This window comes from Rana temporaria, chromosome 8 (assembly GCF_905171775.1).
Source record: "Rana temporaria chromosome 8, aRanTem1.1, whole genome shotgun sequence".
Lineage (NCBI taxonomy): Eukaryota > Metazoa > Chordata > Amphibia > Anura > Ranidae > Rana > Rana temporaria.
In genome coordinates, this window is record NC_053496.1 from 171,808,760 (window position 1) to 171,830,939 (window position 22,180).

Consider the following 22,180-nt stretch of genomic DNA (forward strand, 5'->3'; position numbering starts at 1 on the left):
AATAGTGGAGCCAGCGCCTCGATGTATTGCAGTTATTTTATCGCAAATCAAACAGTCTAGGGCAGTGATGGTGAACCTCGGCACTCCAGATGTTTTGGAACTAAATTTCCCATGATGCCCAACTACACTGCAGAGTGCAGGAGGATCATGGGAAATGTAGTTCCAAAACATCTGGGGTGCCAAGGTTCGGCCATCACTGGTATGGGGGAGTAAGCTCCAGCACAGGAAAAGTTGATGCGTTTCGCTGAAATTCGTTAACATTTCTGTGCTGGAATTTGCATCCCACTACTACATTTCCCATGATCCTCCTGCACTCTGCAGTGTAGTTGAGCATCATGGGAAAAGTAGTTCCAAAACATCTGGGGTGCCAAGGTTTGCCATCACTGGTATAGTGGGATTAAAATTTCAGCACAGAAATGTTAACGAATTTCAGCGAAACGTGTCAACTTTTCTGTGCTGGAGCTTACTCCCCCCCATACCAGTGATGGACGAACCTTGGCACCCCAGGTGTTTTGGAATTACATTTCCCATGACCCTCATGCATTCTGCAGTGTAATTGAGCATCATGGGAAATGTAGATCCAAAACATCTAGGGGTGCCAACGTTCGCCATCGCGATAAAAATTGTCTAACTGCCATACTTTGAGGTACCGGCTCCTTCGATCACACCTACAGAATTGTCTTGCAGAGGCTATGAGAGGACCACTGGTGTGAAGATTAACCTCACAGGATCGCAGAGCTGTCTCTTCTTTTATAATATTTCTAGATGTTTCCTAGAACATAGAACCCTTTACTTATTGCATTCATATCTACTGAAAAGTTCTCTTGCACTTTGTAGGGTCTTTGGGGGCACCCATGGCAAAGTATGACCACTTCCCACACCTGTCGACGCGTTTCGTCACAATCCCATCCAGCACATGAAGATATTTCATCCCTATGAAACACTTTCCGCACACTGAGACTGAAAAGGGCTCTTCACAGTGTGTCTTTTTTGGTGTGCAAGAAGGTATCCCTTACTGGCGAAACATTTCCCGCACTCCGGACAGGAAAAAGGGCGCTCGCCTGTGTGGGTCCTCTGGTGTGTAAGAAAGTGTCCTTTCTCGGTGTAGCTTTTTCCACACAACGAACACGAAAAAGGACGCACGTTTGTGTGACTTCTCTGGTGTTTAAGTAGGTGACCCTTCCGCGTAAAACTCTTCTCACACTCGGAGCATGCAAAAGGACGTTCCCCTGTGTGGTTTCTCTGGTGTAAGAGCAGGTATGCTTTGTCGATGAAACTTTTCCCGCACTCTGAACAGGAGAAGGGGCGCTCGCCCTTGTGACGCATCTCATGCCTAAGAAGGTTAATTTTCTGAGTGAAGCTCCTCCTGCACACAGAACACGAGAAAGGACGCTCGCCCGTGTGGGTTCTCTGGTGTGTAATAAGGTGCCCATTTGAGCTGAAACATTTCCCGCACTCCGAACAACTGAAGGGCATCTCGCCAGAGTGCCGCTTCAGATGGGTAATGAAGTTTTCTTTTTGGGAAAAACATCGGCTGCACTGGGAACACGAAAAGGGCTTCTCACCGGTGTGGACTCTCTGGTGTTTAACGAGACCCGATACTGTTGTGAAGGACATCTCACACTCGGAACACGGAAACGGCTTTTCATTGGCATGATATTTCTGGTGCCTAACAAGATGCGATTTGGCTGCAAACGATTTCCCGCACTCGTTACAGGAGAAGGGCTTCTCTCCGCTGTGAGATTTCTGGTGCGCCACAAACTGCGATTTTTCCATAAATGATTTTTTGCACTGGGGACACGAGAAGGGCTTCTCCCCGGTGTGATATTTCTGGTGTTTTTTCAGTTGGGACTTTGCCGTGAAGGATTTATCGCACTCGGTGCAGGAGAAGATCTCCTCGCCGGTGTGGGTTCTCTGGTGTAGGCGAAGTTCACATTTTGTTTTCAAAGATTTCCCGCACTCCGAACACGAGTAGGGCCACCTTCTGTGGCGATGTGGTTGAGGTACGACCTGTGCTGATTCGTGAGTAGAAGTCTTTTCACCTTCTGAATAAAGTATATCGCGGGCGTGCGTCCTCTGATGTTCAACAAGACGGGACTTCTCACTAAAACATTTCTCACATTCAGGACAAGGAAATCGGCTCTTCTCTCGAGGTTTACTGGTATCTGAATCATCAGAAGAAGAAGATTCCTCAAGATTGGAGGGATCTGGTGATCTATCTGCACTGTAGTCACGGTTTTGTATATTTGTAGCTGTGGAGTTTACTCTCGGAGAATATTCTGAGACCCCATCCTCTTCCATTTTATAATCCAGAGAGGACATCGGATTTTCTGGAGAGGTATTCAGAGCATCATGTCCATCTGTTGGAAAGATATTTTTTCATTTATTATTAAAAGCAAAAGGGATAACTAAACGTAACCACTTGACCTCCAGAAGATTTACCCCCCCTTCATTACCAAGCCATTTTTTGCCATACGGAAGGCACTGCGTTACTTTAACCGCTTAACCTGTTCCCGACCGTCTCCTGTACATACCGTATTTATCTGCGTATAACGCGCACTTTTTTCCCGTGAAAATCGGGGACAAAGCAGGGGTGCGCGTTATACGCCGATAGCGCACCTCGGACTCGGAGGGGAACGAGTGCCGCCGGAATTCACGGAGCCGTCATCTTCCCTTTACTCGGCTTTGACGTCACACACGGGACTGTGTATGTGACTGCAGATGCCGAGTGATGACGGCTGTACGAGATGGCGGGCAGCTGCGTGAAGAGATGGTGTGTCTGCAGAGGTACACACAGGCTGCAGAGGGACACGAGGCGGGACTGTATGTGACTGAGATGGCGGGCAGCTGCGTGAAGAGATGGTGTGTCTGCATAGGTACACACAGGCTGCAGAGGGACACGAGGTGGCAGAGGGACACTATGACGGCTGTACGAGATGACTGGCGGCTGCATGAGGAGATGAAGTGAGGCTGCAGAGGGACACACAGGCTGCAGAGGGACACTGACCATTATTTTGCTTCTAAGTGGTTTATTTATTTATTTTTAAATCCTGAAATTTCTGTCTTAAATTGGGGGTGCGCGTTATACGCCGGCGCGCGTTATACGCCGATAAATACGGTATACGTCAGCAGAATGGCACTGCTGCGCAAAGTAACGTATATTTACGTTACTTTGAATTTGCCCCTGCCGCAAGCTTTTTATTTATTATAGCAAAAAGTAAAAAAAAATTGAATTGAAATTGAAAATTGAAATTTTGTTTATAGCGCCAAAAAAACAAAACCGCAGGAGGTGATCAAATACCATCAAAAGAAAGCTCTATTTGTTGGAAAAATAGGACACTAATTATGTTTGGGTACAGCGTCGCACGACCTTGCAATTGTCAGTTAAAGCGACACAGTGCGGTATCGCCAAAATGGCCTGGTCATTAAGGGGGTAAACCCATCTAATTTACATTTATGCAACAGGGAGTCAGTATCTGGGTGCAGACGGCTACCATTTTGTTGAAGTCTCCTAGAGCCTATAAGCCGATTCTGTCTTGCACCAGTCTACTCATGTGCCGATCCGACTGATCCAAGTTTGAAGGGCATTCAAGCAGTATTATTTTCATTGTTTTGGGCTACACGGGACGTGTCGTTGTTACAAATAGTAAAAAGAGCCGGCAAGACTGTAATCCTTAAAGTGTCGTTTATGGGTACATCAAAGTGACAGCAAAACAATAGCACTGATGCGTTTCGGCAATAGCCTTAGTTGTAGCTATGACTAAGGCTATTGCTGAAACGCGTCAGCACTATTGTTTTACTGTCACTCTAATGTACCAATAAATGACACTTCAAGAATTACAAGATTTTTTTTGCCCAGGGTCCAATCAACATTAAAGACAGCCCTGCCTCCAGCCACCACCATGTTTTACAGACAGGGGTCACATATATTGGTCTAGCGACCAATTCAACTGTGTGAAATACAATGTCTTGTATTTAGTATTTATTTCTTACCTGTGCGGATATCTTGAGAAGGTTCCTCTTCTTTAATTGCAACGACCATTCCAACCTCCTCTGTGGACTGCCAGTCTTCGCCCATTGACGTCTCTTCTCCTTCATCTTTAATCTCAACTTTCACATCAGTCAGTTTATCCTAAACCAAAAGAGTGATATAAAAATGACTGACCAGTAAATTGAAACTACACAAAAGAACGTTCTTTAGGAATTTTGGATTTCAATTGAGCCAAAGACCCCCCCCAAATTACACCTACCTGATGATGGTGAGGGATGGTGTAATCTTCTTGTGTGGAATCCCGGGAATACAGAGGACGGGGACATCTCTCTGGTGTGTTCCCATTACTGGATCCATCTGTCGGAAACACACACACTGACTGAATACAAAGCACTGCTTATAGACCTCTTAATAAACAAGGTTCGATAAATTCTTCATTGGACGTAACGCGTAAGGGCGTCAGATCATTGAGTCAGATGATGGGGGATCTAGGTGTACCCTCAGTACTGCTCTCTCCTTTACAATAAAGTCTCCTCTTACCCGGAGATGTGAGGGGCGGCTGATCCTCCACGATAACGTCCTTGTAGAGATCCTTGTGTTCTTCTAAATACTCCCACTCCTCCATGGAGAAATAGACAGTGACATCCTGACACCTTATAGGAACCTGACACACACAATGATACAGTCACCATCCAGACACATCCCTTGTCTGTTACTGGATAATGTCCCAGAATTCCCGGCACCGCTCACCTCTCCTGTCAGCAGCGCCATCATCTTCTGGATGACTTTTAAGATCTTCTCCCCATTTTTCCTATAAGAAATGGAGTGTGGTGAAAGAAGAATAATAGGACTTTGATTTTTCCACCATCCATGGGACTTGCTGTGGCTTGTCCTCTCTGAAGAGGTCTTCCTCACTACTGCACACTCCTGTATAATACAGCAATTATCATCACAGGGTTAGAAGACCTCATCTCTCTTATTAAATGTGAAGTTTTTGAATGTGTTTCACACGTCATGGGGTTTAAAAAAAAATAAAAAAAAAATTAAATGTGTTTTATTAACTTCCAAAACCTCCAGAATTGACCTTACCTCTCCAGTCAGCAGGTAGATCACCTCTAGGATGAGGTTGAGTATTAACTCATTTAAATGACATTTATGTTCTCCAATTTGTACATAACTGAGGGGTGGCTGGTTCTCCATCATGACGTCCTTGTAGAGATCCTTGTGTCCTTTTAAATACTCCCACTCCTCCATGGAGAAATAGACAGTGACTGTAACGGTCACCACCGTTTACGATATTCCCATTCCATCAGCCACGACAGCTTATCCGACAGTCCGACAGACATCAGACACGATCCATTCCATTTCCCAAAATAACGAGACCGACAAGCTCTGTTACTGGTTTCAAAATGTATGAATGAATCTTTAATGGTACACTCTCAGCTTTTTATGCAGTTACAGGCATGTTACAGTAATCAAAAGGAACAAAGACACACTCCACCCACACATCACACAATGGGGCTTCAATCACATTCTTTTAGATAATGACATTCAGGTGTGTTAATTACTACTCATTACCCAGACGGTCTGTCTCTGGGACAAGTTCCCCTCACCTGTAAGGCCCCGTACACACGACCGAACATGTCCGCTGACCAGTTTCAGCGGACATCTTCGGTCGTCTGTACGTCCGACCGGACAATTTTCCGGCGGATCGGACAGGTTACCAGCGGACAAATGTTTCTTAGCATGCCAAGAAACATGTCCGCTGGAAGCCTGTCCGTCGGACATGTTCGGTCGTCTGTACAGACTCACCGGACATGTCCGATCGGCCACCATCCCTCGCATGCGTCGAAGTGATTCCACGCATGCGTGGAAGCATTGAACTTCCAGGGCCGCGCACGTCGCCGCGTCATCGGCGCGGGCGCGGCCACGTCACCGCATATCGTGTCCGCGCGGATTTCTGTTTCATGGTGTGTACAACCATCAGACAGAAATCTTCGAGCGGACAGTACGTCCGTGTGTACGAGGCCTTACACAAAACACATTCCCTAACTAAACATAATTGACATGCTAATTCCCTACCCCTGAAAGGAGACATCTTTCAGACTTAATTAGTACAATGGACACAGAATGTAATCACAGCAAGATACTTTAACATCCCATAATAGCCAGCCAGGCTGACTCTCGGTTTCAATCCACATCACCACAGTAGCAGACTTAGTTAGCATCTCAATAGTCTATTAACCTGTTCATGAGGAACAACTTGTAATATGTCCAGATCTCCTGCAATACATGAATTATTAGTAATGTCCCATCTCATGTAATTTATAATTATCATTTCTCAGTCACCCTATGCCCAAAAGGGGCACAGGATGACCCTAGACCCAAGAGTCCTTGTCTGTTACTGGATAATCTCCCAGAATTCCCGGCACCGCTCACCTCTCCTGTCAGCAGACCAATGATCTTCTGGGTGACTTCTAGAATCTTCTTGCTGATATATTTCTTAGTTGTCGGGGAGGGAGGTGAAGGCGATGAAGTGGAGAAGGGCTCATGGAGACCGATGATACATACTTAATACCTCACATCTCTGCATTAAAACAAAAAGTAACAATTACCACTGTACATTTTCCCAGAATCCTCCTCACCTCTCCGGTCAGGTCTGTGTTTTATTAACCGCTTGCCGACCAGCGCACAACAATATACGTCGGCAGAATGGCACAGACAGGCAGTTGGTCATACAGGTACGTCCCCTTTAACCGATTGCCAACCATCACACGACTATATACGTTGGCAGAATGGCACGGGCAGGCAGATGAACGTATATATATATATCCCCTTTAAGAAGCGGCGTTGTGGTCATGCGTGCGCCACCAAAGGCGCACACCTGACGCGAGCTCCGTGAGTCTGACCAAGGGTCCCGCGGACTCGATGTCCGCAGGGATACAGGCGATCGTCTCACAGTGAGGAAGAACAGGGAAATGCTAATGTAAACAAGCATTTCCCCAGTCTTCCCAGTGACAGGACACTGATCACAGCTTCCTGTAATCAGAAGCGGTGATCAGTGTTGTGTCACACACAGCACATCCCCCCTACAGTTAGAATCACTCCCTAGGACACACTTAACCTCTTCTTTGCCAGTGTCATTTTCACAGTAATCAGTGCACAGTTATAGCAATGATCGCTGTGTAAATGTGCATGGTCCCAAAATAGCGCCAAAAGTGTCCGATGTGTCCGCCATAATGTCGCAGTCACGATAAAAATTGCTGATCGCCTCCATTACTAGTATAAAAAAAAATGCCATAAAACGATCCTCTATTTTGTAGACGCTATAACTTTTGCGCAAACCAATCAATAAACGCTTATTGCAATTTTTATTTTTTACCAAAAATATGTAGAAGAATACGTGTCGGCCTAAACTGGGGGAAAAAACTTTTTTTTATATATTTTTGGGGGATATTTATTATAGCAAAAAGTAATAAATATTGCTTTTTTTCAAAATTTATGCCGGCGTAGATTCAGAGTTACGACGGCGTATCTACTGATACGCCGGCGTAAACGTCTCTGAATCCAGCTAATATTCCCTATTTATATAAGTTGAATAAATGGCTCTATATTTAGGATGTATCTGGTCTATAAACCAGAGGCTCTGGATGGACAGTTGGATAATTGGCTCTATATTTAGGATGTATCTGGTCTATAAACCAGAGGCTCTGGATGGACAGTTGGATAAATGGTTCTATATTTAGGATGTATCTGGTCTATAAACCAGAGGCTCTGGATGGACAGTTGGATACATGGCTCTATATTTAGGATGTATCCGGTCTATAAACCAGAGGCTCTGGATGGACAGTTGGATAAATGGTTCTATATTTAGGATGTATCTGGTCTATAAACCAGTGTGACTATGGAGGACATGATATAGGGTTTGGTTGGGGGGTATAAATGATTATTACCTCCTCTGCTGCCAGTTCCAGCAATGTCTCCTTTATACTCCCTCCCAACTGATTTTTCACCCGGAACTTCCTGTCCGTACCTCGCATCACTTCCTGTTTTGTAAGTCGCCTCCTTTCAGCTCTTGCATTTTACTCAGTATAAGCGACATGGCCGCCTTGTGGAGCGTGTAAGAACTACAGCCTTCTTTTTATTGCTGTAGTTTTAGCTACAGTGGGAAAGAGTTAAATTGGTTTGTAAAGTCTTCAGGTTTTTCACCTTCATACAACTGGACAGCAGCATTGTCAGTCTGGGGGAGGGCAGTGTTAGTCTAGCAGATTTAGATGGACTTGACTAATGAATTAAAGCCCAGCTAACACTTCTTAAGAAGTTATTTGTGAATAACTTGCGGGAATAAATGAAAGCTGATCATTGTAAGCACCCGTCAGTGGTAAATGGCTGGTCTCAGCTCTCCAACTGCCATTTTTATTGGACAGCTTTGTTATACGATGTTGGAAAATAACAGGACATGTATCTGGTCATGATCTGTGTTTGAATAGCTGCGCTTAGGGGTAAGGGAAACATTGGGGGTCAAATAAACCCCCAACGTCTCTATAAAAAAGAATACTTGCCCATGTTATTAAATAGGGGGCTTGTTTAGCCCCCTTGTGATAGCAATAAATATCCATAAAGTTAAAAATATAGAATATAATATATATTTTTTTAAACAAAATATAGATTTTTTTAAATCACCCCGGTCACCCCCGTACACAACCCAGTGTAGGGTGAGCACATGTAAACATCAATTGCACCCAGGGCTTTTCTTCTCAGAAAACAGGTTCAGAAACTCCCCTTTCAGAGTTACCCATTGTCTCCGCCCCTACCCACCTCCAAGCACCATTCCTTGGTTCCACCCACTACCCACCTCCGAGGACTGTCCCTTGGTTCCACCCACTACCCACCTCTGAGCACTGTCCCTTGGTTCCACCCACTACCCACCTCCGAGCACTGTCCCTTGGTTTTACCCACTATCCACCTCCGAGCACTGTCCCTTGGTTCCACCCACTACCCACCTCCGAGCACTGTCCCTTGGTTTTACCCACTACCCACCTCCGAGCAGCACTGTCCCTTGGTTCCACCCACTACCCACCTCCGAGCACTGTCCCTTGGTTCCACCCACTACCCACCTCCGAGGACTGTCCCTTGGTTCCACCCACTACCCACCTCCGAGCACTGTCCCTTGGTTCCACCCACGACCCACCTCCGAGCACCGTCCCTTGGTTCCACCCACTACCCACCTCCAAGCACCGTCCCTTGGTTCCACCCACTACCCAGCTCCAAGCACCGTCCCTTGGTTCCACCCACTACCCACCTCGGAGCACCGTCCCTTGGTTCCACCCACTACCCACCTCCGAGCACCGTCCCTTGGTTCCACCCACTACCCACCTCCAAGCACCATCCCTTGGTTCCACCCACTACCCACCTCCAAGCACTGTCCCTTGGTTCCACCCACCTCCGAGCACCAATCAGTGCCACCTGCCAGTGTCAATTAGTGCCACCTGCCAATCAGTGCCATCTGCTAATACCATCTTTTAGTGCCTTCCAGTGCAACCTGCCAGTGCCAATAAGTGCCATCTTCCATTGCCATCCAGTGCCACGAGCCAGTGGCACCAAAAAAAAAATAGGCCTAAAATATCGGCCGCAAAAATCGGCTGCCCAGATTTCTAAATATCGGCATCGGCCAAAGAAAAACCCATATTGGTCGACCTCTAAATACAACGCAAGGTTGTTTAACTTTATGGCATCCAAAACACCAAAGTAGCAGTTATGAATGAAATAATAATTCATTGACTTTCTCAATTACAGACAGAGAACACACACGGTAAAGTCATTGGTTTTATTGGGGTAAAGGGACCAGAGGAACACAAATATACAATCAATCAACTTATTTGTTGAAATAGACCGAGAAGCAATGACTACTCCAGAGGAGACACCTTGTAGCAGGAACGTCACAGGAATACAATATGGCTTTGCTGGGCCTTCGAGACAGAATTTCTCTGGGGTTTGGCGAATAGGCCGGTAAACACGAGTCCAGCGAATGGAAAGTCAGCTACAGCTCTGCATGGAGTCCATAGAAATTCTACGCCTCTCTCGGCCTTCTAGTGTGCAAGGGTGCGGTTTGTGCTGCTTTGGCCAAAGGGTGGAGAAGTAGCTTGGTTGAAGCCTTCCATGTTTATATGGGATTGGCACGGTGAAGTCCACGGTTCAGTCCACCCAGAAGTGAAGTTATAGGTGGGGCATGGAGGGCCTCTATTGGCTTCTTCTAGAAATTGTGGAGTAGAAGAAAGAATGGGTTTGTTAGAATTCTTTTGGATTTTTTGTTGCTGTATTTGTATTGTATATTTTGTTGGCCTTCAGTAAAATTATAGATGGTCTATAGAGTCAGTCCTGATGTTTAAGTCTAGCAGGAAGAAGATCCATAAGCCACATATCGTGACAAACCTGTAGTAGAAGAATGAGCTCTCAGCCAAGGCCGTGCCCTCCAACACGTTACGCTCTGCTTAAGCACATAGCAACCACCGCAGATATGGCACGGGTAGGCAAATGGGCGTACCAATACGTCCCTTTAACCACTTGTCCACCGGGCCTATTTTGGCACTTCTCTCCTTCATGTAAAAATCAAAACATTTTTGCTAGAAAATTAACCAGAACCCCCAAACATTATATATATATATATATATATTTTTTAGCAGACACCCTAGGAAATAAAATGGCGGTCATTCTAACTTTTTTTCCCTCGCACGGTATTTGCACAAAAATAATTTTTCAAACGCCTTTTTTGGGGAAAAAAAAAAAAAAAACTGTTTCATGAATTAAAAAAATAACAAAACAGTAAAGTTAGCCCAATTTTTTTGTATAATGTCAAAGATGATGTTACGCCGAGTAAATAGATATCTAACATGTCACGCTTTAAAATTGCGCACACTCATGGAATGGCGCCAAACTTCGGTACTTAAAAATTTTCACAGGTGACGCTTTAACATTTTTTACAGGTTACTATTTTCGAGTTACAGATGAGGTCTAGTGCTAGAATCGTTGCACACGCTCTAACGCACGCGACGATATGTGGTTTACATATGTGGGCGGGACTTGCATGCGTGTTTGCTTCTGCGCGCGAGATAACGGGGACAGGGGCGTTTTGAAAAAAAAAAATGATTTTATTTTTATTTTACCTAATTTTTTTTATTTTTACACTTTAAAAAAAAAAAAAAATTTGATCACTTTTATTCCTATTACAATGAATATAAACATCCCTTGTAATAGGAATCAGTGTGACAGGTCCTCTTTATGGAGAGATGTGGGGTCAATAAGATTGCGGCTTTGTTTGCTTCCGGGTACCAGGCGTGACGTCATAACGTTGCGTCCGGGCCTCCGACGGTCATAGAGATGACTGGTGACCATCTGGTCACCAGTCATCTCTATGCTTTCCAGGCAGCGCCGACCGATTCGCTCTCCGGGCCCTGATGGCACGGGAGAGCCCGGAGAAGCACCGGATGGCGGCGGGAGGGGAGACGTCCCCTCCCACTGCCTATAAGAACGATCAAGCGGGGGAACCGCCGCTTTGATCGTTCTTATCGTGCACAGAATTGGCGGCTGAAGCCAGCGATATCTGAATGATGCCTGTAGCTGCACCCATCATTCAGATATCACCGCACAAATTCGAGGACGTCATATGAAGTCCTCCGGTGGACAAGTGGTTAAATTTGCTGCGTGCCTCGTGAGTGCGCTCGTGGGTTCCGGGAACTCGATGTTCCCGGGCGGCTCGCGATTGCTGTCGGCAAAGGCAGAACAGGTGGATGCCTTTGTAAACAAGGCATTCCCCTGTTCTGCCTAGTGACATGTCACTGATCTACTGTTCCCCCGTGATCGGGAACAGTGATCAGTGACATGTCACTCGTAGCTCCTCCCCCTAACCCGGTAGAATCACTCCCTATGATACAATTGACCCCTTCAGCGCCACCTAGTGGTTAACCCCTTCCCGTGTCATTTTTACAGTAATCGGTGCATTTAAATAGCACTGATCTCTGTAAAAATAACGGTCCCAAAAATGTGTCAAAAGTGTCCGCCGTAAAGTCGCAGTCACGATACAAATCGCAGATCGCCGCCATAACTAATAAAAATGTAATTAATAATAAAAAACGCCATAAAACTATCCCCTATTTTGCAGATGTTATAACTTTTGCGCAAACCAATCAATAAACGCTTATTGCAATTTATTTTTTAGCAAGAATATGTAGAATACATATCGGCCTAAACTGATGAAGAAATTTGCTTTTTAAAAAACATTTTTGGGGATATTTATTATAGCAAAAAGTTTTTTTTTCCTTCAAAATTGTCACTATTTTTTTGTTTATAGCGCAAAAAATAAAAACCGCAGGAGGTGATCAAATACCACCAAAAGAAAGCTCTATTTGTGGTAAATAAATGAGGTAAATAATAAAGATAAAATAAATTTCGTTTTGGGTACAGCATTGAATGACCGCGCAATTGTCAGTTAACGCGACACAGTGCCAAAAATTTTTTAAAAAGTGCTCTGGTCAGGAAAGGGGTAAAATCTTCCGGGGCTGAAGTGGTAAAGCATGACATGTTAGGTATCTATTTACTCGGCGTAATCATCTTTCACATTATACAAAAAAAATTGGGCTAACTTAAGTGGTTAATAAATATAAAAAAAACACTAAAGGACCCCCTACCGACGATATATGTCGTCAGAATGGCACGGCTGGGCACATCCACGTACATGTACGTGGCTCTTTAAGCCCAGCCGTGCGGGCGCGTGCACGTGACCCGGTCCGAAGCTCCGTGGCCGCAGGACTCACGGACCCGATCGCCGCTGGAGTCCCGCGATCGGTCCCCGGAGCTGAAGAACGGGGAGAGCCGTGTGTAAACACACCTTCCCCGTTCTTCACTGTGGCGCTGTGATCGATCGTGTGTTCCCTTTTATAGGGAATCACAATCGATGACATCACACCTACAGCCACACCCCCCTACAGTTGTAAACACACATGAGGTCACACATAACCACAAGGGGGCGCTGAATGGGTTAACTCCCAAACTGCAACTGTCATTTTCACAATAAACAATGCATTTTTGCTGTGAAAATGACAATGGTCCCAAAAATGTGTCAAAATTGTCCGAAGTGTCCGCCATAATGTCGCAGTCACGAAAAAAATCGCTGATCGCAGCCATTAGTAGTAAAAAAAAAAAAAAAATTATAAAAATGCAATAAAACTATCCCCTTTTTTGTAAACGCTATACATTTTGCGCAAATCAATCGATAAACGCTTATTGCGTTTTTTTTTTTACCAAAAATAGGTAGAAGAGTACGTATCGGCCTAAACTGAGGAAAAAAATAAAGTTTTATATATTTATGGGGGATATTTGTTATAGAAAAAAGTAAAAAATATTGCATTTTTTTCAAAATTGTCGCTCTATTTTTGTTTATAGCGCAAAAAATAAATATCGCAAAGGGGATCAAATACCACCAAAAGGAAGCTCTATTTGTGGGAAAAAAAGGACGCCAATTTTGTTTGGGAGCCACGTCGCACGAGACGTGATCAGCAAGTGGTTTAATAGAGCAATTCTTGATGGACAATGTGCCTTGTTTTTTTCCTCCAAAGACTGACCTTTTAAAAGTTAATCGGCTTGGTCCCACAACCGTCCTATAGACAGAACGATTCCGTCACGGTATGTTTGTGTTTGCTTCTGAAAATGAAAAAGAAGGCCCACTCAAGTGACTTTGCTGGTGTGCCAGAAGATATTTTATCCTCATAAAACACTTCCCGCACTCTGAACACGAAAAAGGACGCTTGACCGCATGTCTCCTTTGGTGTACAAGAAGGTATCTTTTCTCTGCAAAACATTTCCCGCACTCTGGACAGGAAAAAGGGCGCTCGCCGGTGTGAGTCCTCTGATGTGTGAGAAGGTGTACCTTCTGAGTGAAGCTTTTCTCACACAATGAACACGAATAAGGACGCTCACTCGTGTGACTTCTCTGGTGTGTAAGAAGGTATCCCTTCCGCGTGAAACACTTCCCACACTCCGAGCACGCAAACGGACGCTCGCCTGTGTGGTTTCTCTGGTGTACAATCAGATATCCTTTCTCAGTGAAACATTTCCCACACTCGGAGCAGGAAAAGGGACGCTCGCCTTTGTGGCTTCTCTGGTGTCTCAGAAGGTTCACTTCCTGAGTGAAGCTTCTCCCGCACTCTGGGCACGAGAAAGGACGCTCGCCCGTGTGGCTTCTCTGGTGTGTAAGCAGGCGTCCATTTGAAGTGAAACACTTCCCGCACTCTGAACACGAAAAGGGCATTTCACCGGTATGGCGTTTCAGGTGAGTAATGAGGTTTCCCTTTTGTGAGAAACATTTACCGCACTGGGAACATGAAAAGGGCTTCTCACCGGTGTGGACTCTCTGGTGCTTGACGAGGTCAGATATTGTGGTGAAGGACAAAGGGCACTCAGAACATGGAAAGGGTTTTAGACCGGTGTGAACTTTCTGGTGCTTAACAAGATGCGATTTGGTTGCGAACGGTTTCCCGCACTCGTTACAGGAGAAGGGCTTCTCCCCGCTGTGAGATCTCTGGTGCGCCACAAACTGAGATTTCTCCATAAATGACTTTTTGCACTGGGGACACGAGAAGGGCTTCTCTCTGGTGTGATATTTCTGGTGTTTTTTCAGTTGTGACTTTGCCGTGAAGGATTTATCGCACTCGGTGCAGGAGAAGATCTCCTCGCCGGTGTGGGTTCTCTGGTGTACACGGAGTTCACATTTTGTTTTCAGAGATTTCCCGCACTCCGAACACGAATAGGGCCACCCTGTTGTAGGATGTCCTTCATGTGGAAACAACGGAGACCGATCTGCTGGGCCGTTCTCGACTTCTGAATATGGAAACGGACCTTCGGGTTTGTGAGTCCGCTCATGTAATGTAAGATGAGACTTCTTACTAAAACATTTATCACATTGAGAGCAGGAAAGCCGATTCTTGTCTCTTGTACCCGTATCGGAAAGATCGGAGGAAGATTCCTCGGGATTGGATGGATCTGGTGATCGATCTACACCGAGCAATCTCTGATGAACATCTGGAGATCCATCAGGATTAGGAAGATCCATTGATGTATCTGCACAATAATGCCCGTGATGTAGATTTTCATGAACAGGGCTGACTCTTGGAGAGATGTGCAAGGCGCCATTTTCTTCCACTTTAAAAACTGGAGAGGATATTAAATGTCCCTCTGAAGAGTTCAGAAGATCGCGTCCACCTGTAGGAAAGAACATTTATGTCAATATTAAAATCACATTAATTTTCCATGCAAAAGGGGTGGATTGAGTCACCCAACAGATTCGGCACCTCATTCCTTTACAGTAGTAGAAAATTATAGCAAAAGGGTTTTGGGATTATAGTGGTGCCACATATGCCGAGAAAGTTACAAGATTAATAAAAAATATATCAATTTTTTTTTTTTTTTTAGGGGTGCACCGAATGGGGTTTTTGGTGCCAAAACCAATACCGAAAATGGAAAATACACTAGGCCGAAAATGACCCATACCGAAACTTTTATAAAAAATATATATTTTATACAAGAGACGGTCAGACACTGGGGACATGGTATAGGAGATGGTTAGAGACTTGGGACATGATACAGGAGATGGTCAGAGACTGGGGACATGGTACAGGAGATGGTCAGAGACTGGGGACATGGTACAGGAGATGGGGACATGATACAGGAGATGGTCAGAGACTGGGGACATGATACAGGAGATGGTCAGAGACTGGGGACATGGTACAGGAAATGGTCAGACACTGGGGACATGGTATAGGAGATGGTCAGACACTGGGGAAATGATACAGGAGATGGTCAGAGACTGGGGACATGGTACAGGAGATGGTCAGAGACTGGGGACATGGTACAGGAGATGGTCAGAGACTGGGGACATGGTACAGGAGATGGTCAGAGACTGGGGACATGGTACAGGAGATGGTCAGAGACTGGGGACATGGTACAGGAGATGGTCAGAGACTGGGGACATGGTACAGGAGATGGTCAGAGACTGCAGACATAATACAATGTTTTGGCAGATCATGGGGTGGTCATAGTGTTTTGGGTGATCATGGGGGGGGGTCATAATATTTATGCGGATACTCCTGACCCCTGCACTGTCCTTACCAAAATGTACATTGCTTTTGACAGGCCAGAGATGGTCAGAGACTGGGGACATGATACAGGAGATGGTCAGAGACTGGGGACATGGTACAGGAGATGGTCAGAGACTGGGGACATGGTACAGGAAATGGTCAGAGACTGGGGACATGGTACAGGAGATGGTCAGAGACTGCAGACATAATACAATGTTTTGGCAGATCATGGGGTGATCATGGGGGGGTCATAATGTTTATGCTGATACTCCTGACCCCTGCACTGTCCTAACCAAAATGTACATTGCTTTTGACAGGCCAATCCTAGCCCAGTCAAACCCAGGCCAGAATTTATACCGGCCAGCCAGGTCATAACTCAGTCCAGAAGTCAGTGGAGCCAACCAGGCCAGAATTCAGCCCAGCCAGCTGGTCAAGAACTCAACTCAACTGAGCCCAGCCAGCCAGGCTTGAACTTAACTCAGCCAGCTCAGAACTCCCAGGCAGTCAGCCAAGACAGCACTCTGCCCAGATCCACGTCTAGTAGAATCGTAAATAAAAGTGGATGCCAAGTTTTTTGCTGAAGCTAAAAAGGTGAGCTTTGTTTCTATATTTTACAGTGACATTTGTATTATTATAATAAAGTAGTGTAAAAAAGGCCTATAATACACTGCTTAGCGCCACTTGGATGAATACCTATACACAAGGAGTAAAAGAAAAAAGATCTAAATCTTAGGTTAACTGCTAAATAAATAGCAGACAACCTAAACAAAAGCAGCTGTTTAAAAAGAAAAGCATATATAAACAAGTACTCTAACACTTATTGAAAAGGTAAGTCCATTCAACAAAAATAAAGCACAACAGCGCTACTCTATAGGTGATGTTATCACTCCCACCAAGCAGTCCAAAAATCAAAAGTCAATGCTGAGAAGCAGATGAGAAATGTCCCAGAAGGAGTGTTGAAAAAGAAAGAAAAATAGCAGCGTGCACCATCCACCAAAAATCTTCTTAATTCACCAGTTGTGATCACTTGCCCCGTTGGGGTTCAAACTCACCGCAATGAAATATAAAATATGCCTTTCAGTGAATAACACTTCATTAACCATGGATCTCAGCGGACAGCTTCTATCATGGAACCAGATGCTTTAAGGACCCTCAGGTAAAACAATCAAGAACAGAAAAAGCCACCATAGCGTAATTCAGCTTTTAATATGTAAAACCCTCAAGTCCCAGTACATCAGGCTCCCCTTATATATTCAACATACATTCATTCAAACAGTAATAGGCATTTGAAAATATCACCAGATCCTCATGCGATCGGCGTCAGTGTCTCCTCCTCGCACCGCTGACAGGATACCAGGCAGAGTTACAGCTGCCTCGTCCTGCTTCGGTGGAGCGCGGGGATCCTTCAAATGTATGGTGTAGCAAGCGCCCTGACTAGTTTCGACCAGTGAATGGCTTCTACAGAGGGCGTGGCTACACAGCTGACTCAGTCCAATATATATCACATGGTATCCTGTCAGCGGTGCGAGGAGGAGACACGGACGCACACGGTCGGAATATCCGACCAACAGCTCACATCGAACATTTGTTGTTGGAAATTCCGATCGTGTGTAAGCGGCATAATGGGACCTTACTAGAGTAAAATACATTTTAAAAAATACAGCAAAGAAAAAAAAAACATATATACTTGTTCTGATATTTAGGGAAGATTCCTCCTCTTTAATTGGTACCATCATTCCAACCATCCCTGTAGACAGCTGATCACCCCTCATATACGTCTCTTCTTCCGATTTAATCTCAACTTTCATATCAATCATTTCTTCACCCTAAACCAACAGAATGATACCAAACACAACAAAAAAAATGTAGACAAAAATTTATTGAGTCTACAAAGAAGAGTTTTTGAATCTTTTTAAGCTCTGGATTCTCAATCCCACCTACCTGATGATGGTGAGGGATGGTGTGATCTTCCTGTGTGGAATCCCGGGAATAAAGAGGACGGGGACATCTCTCTGGTGGGTTTCCATTACTGGATCCATCTGTAGGAAACACACACACTGACTGAATACATTGGCCTAGATTCACATAGAGCGGGCACACATTACGCCGCCGTAACGCAAACAATGTACGCTACGCCAACGCAGCGCAGAGAGGCAAGCATGGAATTCACCAAGCCAGTGCTCCCTACGCTGCCCTGGGTTTCGAAGGCGTACGCCAGCGTAGGTGGAAGTGGGCGTGAGCCATGCAAATGAGGCGTGACCCCATGCAAATGATGGGCCGAGGGCCAGACAGATACATATCACGAACTGCGCATGCGCCGAGACGTGGACGCATCCCCCTGCGCATGCTCACAATCACGTCAGAACAACTGCCTAAACTACGCCGGATCACTGCGTACGGCGTGAACGCAACCTACGCCCAGCCAGACACGACCAACGTAAAATACGCCGGCTTGTGTTCCCTGGTGCAGACCTTTGTATGTCTGCTGCTGGGTTACACCTCCTTTATGGGGAATAACTTTACGCCGGACGTAGAACTTACGCACACTGCTTTGGGCGCACATATGTTCGCGAGTCGCAGTATTTCACTCATTTGCATATTTGAATGGGTAATCAATGGGAGCACCACCATGTGTCCAGCGTAAATGTGCGCCCACCCTACGCCGGCAAGTTACGTCGGCGGGATGAAGCCTGTTTTTAGGCGCATCTTGTGGGTCTGGCGCACAGATACGACAGCGCACATTTGCGCTTACGTCGGCGTATCTTGTTATACGTCGGCGTAAGTGCTTTGTGAATCCGGGCCATTGTTTCTATGCCTATATGGGGTAAAGGAAATTAAACTTTAGAGAAAATGTGATAGTGTATTCAACTATTGAAAATGTTTGTTGTTTGTTGTTTAAAAAAAATTATTTCCTCTGCAGTCAGTAGGAATCTGTGGGTTTACTACATATGGGTGTCACACAGTTTTGCATACAATATCTCCTCCTCATTTGTTGGGAACATGACATTATATTGAGGAATGGAGATGGACCTTTCATATGGTGTACAGTATCTCCTCCTCATTTGTTGGGAACATGACGTTATATTGAGGAATGGAGATGGACCTTTCATATGGTGTACAGTATCTCCTCCTCATGTGTTGGGAACATGATGTTATATTGAGAAATGGAGATGGACCTTATATATGGCCTTCTCCATGTCTGTCTGTCCACCTGCAAGGTGATTAATGTGGCCAGTCTCTGGGTGGAGACCAAACCTGATTTAAGCCAGCCAAGCCTGCAATCTCAGTATCTCCTCATTTGTTGGGAACATGACATTATATTGAGGAATGGAGATGGACCTTTCATATGGTGTACAGTATCTCCTCCTCATTTGTTGGGATTACTAGGACTTCCATAAAAGTAATACATTAACCAGGCTGATTATGTACCATATGGTGTACAGTATCTCCACCACATTTGTTCGGCACATTAGGTACGTAGATGATATTCTTATAGACAGCAATGGACAATTCTTCTATGTGGATTTTTTTTTATTACAAGATAGAACACTATGCGAGATTGGCGAGATCTAGAAAAGGTAAAGATCGCTCTATATTAAGACACCTCTCAACTCAACTCAGATAGGGTTTCTTCTGGGCAGGCTGTTCTCATCTCAACAGAGGTTGACATTTGCTAAACCTCCCTTTCAATTGTGCTGCCTAATTAAAACTCACAGAAATAAAATGATAATATAAAATGTTCTTGTATTATTGTTTATTTTTTTACCTGTCTTTATATCTAAAGACGATTTTGCTTGTTTGGATACCATCACCATTTCTTCTTCTTCTTCCACTTTAAATTCAAATGTCCTATTTATCAGCTCTTTGTTCTAAACCAACAGAGAAATAGAAAATAACATGTTTAAAAATCTGATTGTAAAAAAAAAACGAGTAGAAGAATAGAGTAAAAGTTTAGAATAACTTCTGAGGTCTAGCTTTTCGAACCCGCCTACCTGATATTGGTGAGGGATGGTGGGATCCTCCTGTGTGGAATCCCGGTAATACAGAGGACGGGGACATCTCTCTGGTGGGTTCCCATTACTGGATCCATCTGTAGGAAACACACACTGACTGAATACAAAGCACTGCTTATAGACCTCTTAATAAACAAGGTTCAATAAATGCTTGATTGGACGTAACGCGTAAGGGCGGTCAGATCATTGAGTCAGATGATGGGGGATCTAGGTGGACCCTCCGTACTGCTCTCTCCTTTACAATAAAGTCTCCTCTTACCCGGTGATGTGAGGGGCGGCTGATTGTCCATCATGACGTCCTTGTAGAGATCCTTGTGTCCTTCTAAATACTCCCACTCCTCCATGGAGAAATAGACAGTGATATCCTGACACCTTATAGGAACCTGACACACACAATGATACAGTCACCATCCAGACACATCCCTTGTCTGTTACTGGATAATGTCCCAGAATTCCCGGCACCGCTCACCTCTCCTGTCAGCAGGACACCCATTTTGTTGGCGACTTCTAGAATCTGCTGCTCATGTTCACCTTTAGAATTTAAGTGAGGAGGAGGTAGAATAGAGGAACTTTGGCTTTTGGACAATCTTGGGGGCAATCTGTGATTTGTCTTCTCTCCGTTCTGCTCAAAAGAGGTCTTCTTTACTACTGAACACTCCTGTATAATAGAGCAAATATATTGTCAGAACACTTCATTTCTCCTACCTGTGTATATTATTAATAGAGATAAGAGTGACGTCGTGTGACCTCCCAGAATCCTCCTCACCTCTCCGGTCAGGTCTGTGTTTTATTAATAGAGATAAGAGTGATGTCATGTGACCTCCCAGAATCCTCCTCACCTCTCCAGTCAGCAGGTAGATGACATCAATAGTATGGTTTAGTATTTTATTTAGGTTGTATTGCTTTTCTGCCGTGTATTCCTGACTTAATGTCTCCATATCCTCCTTCATGACGTCCTTGTAGAGGTCCTTGTGTCCTTCTATATACTCCCACTCCTCCATGGAGAAATAGACAGTGACATCCTGACACCTTATAGGAACCTGACACACACAATGATACAGTCACCATCCAGACACATCCCTTGTCTGTTACTTGATAATGTCCCAGAATTCCCGGCACCGCTCACCTCTCCTGTCAGCAGCTCCATCATCTTCTTGGTGACTTCTATAATCTTCTGGTTGATAAATCTTTTATTTGTCATGGGGTGAAGTGAAGGTCCATGGGGAAGGATAATGGGTGTTAATCCCTCACCAGATGTCTTCCGCGCCACTTCATAATCCTGAGGGGACAACAACAGTTATAACTGCTTACAATCACAGAATCCTCCTCAGAATCAAATTTATTATCTTATGTGGGCTTTAAAGTGGAGTTCCACCCAAAAATAGAACTTCCACTATTTGGAATCCTCCCCCCCCCCCTCCGGTTTCACATTACGCACCTTTCAAGGGGGAGGAGGGAGCACATACCTGTGTAATACAGGTATTTGTTCCCACTTCCGGGTATAGATGACCTCGTGACCTACGCCATTTCCTGCGCCTACACTGTCCTCCCCCGCTGTCTTCTGGGAGACACACAGGTCCCAGAAGACAGCAGGGACCAGTGAGGAATTGCGCATGCGCAGTAGGGAACCAGGAAGTGAAGCCGCAAGGCATCACTTCCTGATTCCCTCACCGAGGATTGCAGCGGCAGTAGCCAAGAGCTGAGCGACTGATCGGCTTCCGACATCGTGGGCGCCATGGACAGGTAAGTGTCCATGTATTAAAAATCAGCAGCTGCAGGTCTGCGTTTTATTAATAGAGATAAGAGTGATGTCATGTGACCTCCCAGAATCCTCCTCATCTCTCCGGTCAGCTCTATGTTTTATTAATAGAGATAAGAGGGATGTCATGTGACCTCCCAGAATCCTCCTCACCTCTCCGGTCAGGTCTGTTTTATTAATAGAGATAAGAGTGATATCATGTGACCTCCCAGAATCCTCCTCACCTCTCCGGTAAGCAGGTAGATGATCTCCAGGGTGAGGTTTAATATCCGCCCAGTCATGTGACTCC

At 45.0% G+C, this 22,180-nt stretch overlaps 2 protein-coding genes and 1 long non-coding RNA gene across 3 annotated transcripts; all 3 read right to left on the reverse strand.

The window, feature by feature from the left end:
- Nucleotides 1-537: 537 nt before the first annotated feature.
- On the reverse strand, nucleotides 538-4,285 carry LOC120909410 (zinc finger protein OZF-like). The gene is made up of 3 exons (XM_040321176.1): nucleotides 4,251-4,285; nucleotides 3,994-4,132; nucleotides 538-2,360 (listed from the first exon to the last, which is right to left on the reverse strand). Exons 2-3 carry the CDS (start codon nucleotides 4,076-4,078, stop codon nucleotides 934-936), a joined length of 1,512 nt encoding a protein of 503 aa, XP_040177110.1. The 5' UTR covers nucleotides 4,079-4,132; nucleotides 4,251-4,285; the 3' UTR covers nucleotides 538-933.
- Nucleotides 4,286-5,358: 1,073 nt separating this feature from the next.
- LOC120909415 lies at nucleotides 5,359-8,146 on the reverse strand. Its single transcript, XR_005741263.1, has 3 exons — nucleotides 7,945-8,146; nucleotides 6,431-6,578; nucleotides 5,359-5,389 (listed from the first exon to the last, which is right to left on the reverse strand). It is a non-coding gene; the product is annotated as an uncharacterized LOC120909415 (long non-coding RNA).
- Nucleotides 8,147-13,664: 5,518 nt separating this feature from the next.
- LOC120910499 (gastrula zinc finger protein XlCGF57.1-like) lies at nucleotides 13,665-21,857 on the reverse strand. The gene is made up of 4 exons (XM_040322256.1): nucleotides 21,804-21,857; nucleotides 20,602-20,790; nucleotides 19,886-19,988; nucleotides 13,665-15,244 (listed from the first exon to the last, which is right to left on the reverse strand). Exons 1-4 carry the CDS (start codon nucleotides 21,855-21,857, stop codon nucleotides 13,665-13,667), a joined length of 1,926 nt encoding a protein of 641 aa, XP_040178190.1.
- Between the last annotated feature and the right edge of the window lie 323 nt (nucleotides 21,858-22,180).

Coding starts and splice junctions, on each gene's coding strand:
- LOC120909410 (XM_040321176.1), bottom strand. CDS start 4,078: ATGGGCGAAGACTGGCAGTCCACAGAGGAGGTTGGAATGGTCGTTGCA. Junction 2,361..3,993: donor TTCTCAAGATATCCGCACAG/GTAAGAAATAAA, acceptor TCTTTCCAACAG/ATGGACATGATGCTCTGAAT.
- LOC120910499 (XM_040322256.1), bottom strand. CDS start 21,857: ATGTCGGAAGCCGATCAGTCGCTCAGCTCTTGGCTACTGCCGCTGCAA. Junction 20,791..21,803: donor TACTGCCGCTGCAATCCTCG/GTGAGGGAATCA, acceptor TCTATTATACAG/GAGTGTTCAGTAGTAAAGAA. Junction 15,245..19,885: donor GTCTTTAGATATAAAGACAG/GTAAAAAAATAA, acceptor TCTTTCCTACAG/GTGGACGCGATCTTCTGAAC.